The following is a 3,932-nucleotide window of genomic DNA, read 5'->3' as shown; positions in this document are numbered from 1 at the left end:
ATTATACTGGGCAAGTAAAAATTGTTTCTGGGCAAATGAAATGTGAAAGTCACCTGCCCGAAGAGCAAGTGGTAAAAATCCTTAACGTCAACCCCTGAAAGCTATTCTATATTTTGTCATCATGTGAATCCTTCCAGTATCAAACCGAAACATCTCCATCATTATTTGATCTCATTTAACTAATTTTTGTCATTCATTCCAAAGCATTTGAAAGTTTGAACACCTGGAAAATAAAGTTCACTATTTAGAACATATGGAACAGGAGAATTATTCATTTACAAGGTAAAATATCTGAGAAACTGTATTTAAAGAAAATATATTAGAATAAAATTCTCAATTAAAATAAGTATTAAAGTATCAGTTAATGATTTGGTTTCAGTACAAACAGAAAACTCACGACAGGCTCTTCACTTTGCAGACTGAACTCTCCAGTATCTCACACAGCTGCTTAATTCCACCGTCATCTAAGGATCCTCGTGCATAGATCTTCTCTATTTCCACTTCAGTCAGATGAAGGTTGGACTTCAGAGCTGAGGCCACAACTTCACATTCAGTTTCAGAGAGGTAACAGCCACCAAGTCTGTGATTTGAGGGGAAATATAGTCAGTTATAATGAAATCAGACAATCTCGATGTTAGACATACAAAACATAATGAGAAAACAGTGATTTCGTCATCTGATGACTCCACAGTGAATTGCTTAAGTCTCCTCAGATCCTGGTTCAGTTGCAGGCCTGCTGTGTCTCTGTCCTGACATTAACAGCAAATTGGATGGTGATGATCAAAACTTCCACCCCACAGCATCAAATATTTTCTGTTCATCATTTTTTAATCTAACCTTCAGCTTCTTTAGGATCATGGCTCCTCTTTGTCTCTAACAGCCAATGGTTGAAAGGTAGGGTCCTTCATGGACATATATTCAGATTTCCATGTTTGGATCTGGCTATCTACTGGTTAGAGGAGACAGAGCATTTGTTTCAAGCAGCAATTTTTATTAGAAAGCACTGAAAGTTCTCCCTGCAATTAGAAAAGGCTGCAATGTCTAAAGGGTTAAAGCTCATGTCTCTAAGCTTCTTTATGTAGATCATCTAACAGCTTCTTGATGAGAAAAATGGTTCCAAACTCTAATTTACAAACTTGTGGTGTGGTGTGTGTCGGTTGGGGGGGCAGTAAGAAAATATGGTTCTGGATCTAAAAAGCTAATCTCCATGGCAACAGCAGCAATGCAGGGATTGATCTGAATATTCCAAGACTGTGTCCAAATGTCTGCCCTAATCATTATATAGGGCACTATAAAGTGATTACATCGTTTTTGATGAGTGTCCAAATATCTATTGGATGAAAAAGTAGTGGACTCAAAATTTTCCACAATGCATTTTGAAAAGTAGTGATTATCCATGGTCACTAGACAAGCAGATATATCCAGAATTGCATCATGAGACTTCGTCGCTACCCGACAGCAGCGACTAATGACAAAGATAGCGCAGCCCCCATGCTAAGAGGGGCAGCATATGCCGGGCATATGCTGTGCGATATTTTCATTCATTGCACGCAGCTATAACTCAAACTGTACAACGAAACTGCAGGGTTTAAAAGTTCACAGCTCACAATGCATGTTTGCACACTGTGCGAACCCATCGCTTTGATATGATCTATCTGCTCACACTGCACGTCCAAAAACCACACGTCGGACAGTGCCAAGATGTGGCGCTGGTCGGACTCATCTATCTCGTAGCTCTGCTTCAACATCAGAATTTGTTCAGGAGCATGTCACGATGGCCGACTGAATTTCAAACATCTTTGATTTTTTCTCGACCTTACGATTCCTGATCAGGAGCTGGTCATGAGAGGCTAATCTCCCCACGTTACCCCCTGAATACTACATGATGCAGGATGCAAAATCAGGCTAGAAGTTGGCCCTGATCAAAAAAAAATTCTCCCACAACTGGAGAATAGGCTTGAAAAGGGCAGGAATGTATATAAAGTGTATGCCCTGCTTTATGTGACCAACTGGAAGCTCAAAGCAAGTGATCATCTGTCCTAACGGTCAGTAAAATGAGTTAACTAACCGTCAAGTCCAGTATATAGTCCCCGCTCTATATAGTGATTGAGGGATTTAGGGGTTAGGGCTGACATTTGGACAAAGCCCAAGTTTCCATCAAAACTATACAGTTATTATAAAAACTTTGAATTCTGGCCTAACACTCTAACGAGCAAAGAGATTTTTAAGATTCTAATGGGTCTCTGGCTGATTGTTTTTTTGGAAAAAATACAGATTTTCTACATTCTGAAGGTTTTTGATTCATTTAAATAAAGGATGAAAACTGATCAAACATGGAGTGTTTTTAAAATGATCCTAATCTCTAAACATCAGAAGCTTAAGCAGAGCTGTCCTGAAGGAAATGTATGTTTAGAAGTTTGCATGGCTAAATAGTCCAAAGGATGAAGGAAAAAGTTAAAGGGCAAAAACATCCAGAAGCAGCTAGAACAGTTAAGAAGAACCAGGAGGACATTAGAGCTGAATCAGCATCACAGGATGAGGACATCTTGACTCACCGAGCCTTTCTGCAGTTCTTCACAGCTGGAACCAGTCTACGTCGTCCATCATCTGATGCGTTGTACTTCTTCAGGTCCAACTCATCCAATACCTCATCTGACATTTGCAGCATGTAGGCCAGAGCTGAGCACTGGATCTCTGAGAGCTCCTTGCCTGATTTCAATAACTGCTGGAGCTCATGACAAAGTGAGAGTTCCTGCATCTCCAGACGACAGTGGAAGATGTTGATGCTTCTATCAGGAGAGATATCATCATCAGTGTTCATCTTTGTCAGATTGCTAATGACTCTCTTGATTGTTCCTGCACTGTTTTTTCTCCAACCCAGCAGGCCTCCTAAGAGGCTCTGGTTGGACTCCACTGAGAGGCCATGAAGGAAGCGAGCTAACAGGTCCAGGTGGCCATTTTTACTGCTGAGGGATTTCTCCATGACTCTCTTCAGGAAATCCTCCAGAGACGAGCAAATGTAGAAAAAACCGAAGAAGTTCCTGAGTACTTTAGTGTTCCTACTGGTGAAACATTGGAACAAGTAGACTGCAGCCAGAAACTCCTGGAAGCTCAGATGAACAAAGCAGTAGACTGAGGTGTCGTCCATCCCTCTCTCCTCTTTAAAGATCTCAGTAAACACTCCTGAGAACCAGGAAGCATCTTTGATGTTGATGCCACACTTTTTCAGGTCTTGTTTATAGAAGATCAGGTTTCCTTTCAGCAGATGCTTAAATGCCAGTTTTCCAAGATTCTGAACCATCTTCCTGATATCTGCATCTTCTCCAGCATCTTCTCTTAGATACTTTTCTTCCTTCTTTTTACTCTGAATCATCAAGAAGCGGATGTACATCCCAGTCAGGGTCTTGGGCAGATCTCCTCCATCTCTGGTCTCCAACATACCCTCCAGAACATCTGCAGTGATCCAGCAGAAGACTGGGATGTGACACATAATGAAGAGACTTTTTAATGTCTTGACATGGGAGATGATCCGCCTGACTTTCTCTTCATCTTTGCACCTCTTCCTGAAGTACTCCTCCTTCTGTGTGTCAGTGAAACCTCTGACCTCTGTCACCATGCCAACACACTCAGGAGGGATCTGACTGGCTGCTGCAGGTCGCGTGGTTATCCAGAGGAGAGCCGAGGGAAGCAGTTCCCCCCTGATGAGGTTAGTCAGCAGAACATCCACTGAGGTTGACTCTGTCACATCATTCAGAGTCACGTTGTTCTTGAAGTCCAGAAGAAGTCGACTCTCATCGAGACCGTCTAAGATGAACAGAATCTGGAATTGTTCAAAGCTGCAAATCCCTGCATCCCTAACCGGCTTAAAGTGTTTATGAATCAGTCCCACTAGGCTGAACTTTTCCTCTTTTAGAACATTCAACTGTCTGAAG

The 3,932-nt window shown here is 41.8% G+C and overlaps 1 protein-coding gene across 1 annotated transcript in view; it reads right to left on the bottom strand.

The window, feature by feature from the left end:
* Nucleotides 1-3,932, bottom strand: part of LOC107087032 (NACHT, LRR and PYD domains-containing protein 12-like) — an 18,680-nt gene that overhangs the window by 8,539 nt on the left and 6,209 nt on the right. The window contains exons 5-6 of the mRNA XM_015378366.1: nt 2,556-3,922; nt 398-580 (exon numbers count right to left, since the gene is read on the bottom strand). Coding sequence (XP_015233852.1) covers nt 398-580; nt 2,556-3,922 — 1,550 coding nt within the window. The remainder of the gene's footprint in view (nt 1-397; nt 581-2,555; nt 3,923-3,932) is intronic.

This window comes from Cyprinodon variegatus, unplaced genomic scaffold, assembly GCF_000732505.1.
Source record: "Cyprinodon variegatus isolate N-32 unplaced genomic scaffold, C_variegatus-1.0 Scaffold171, whole genome shotgun sequence".
Classification (NCBI taxonomy): domain Eukaryota; kingdom Metazoa; phylum Chordata; class Actinopteri; order Cyprinodontiformes; family Cyprinodontidae; genus Cyprinodon; species Cyprinodon variegatus.
This window is presented reverse-complemented; position numbering and strand designations above follow the sequence as displayed.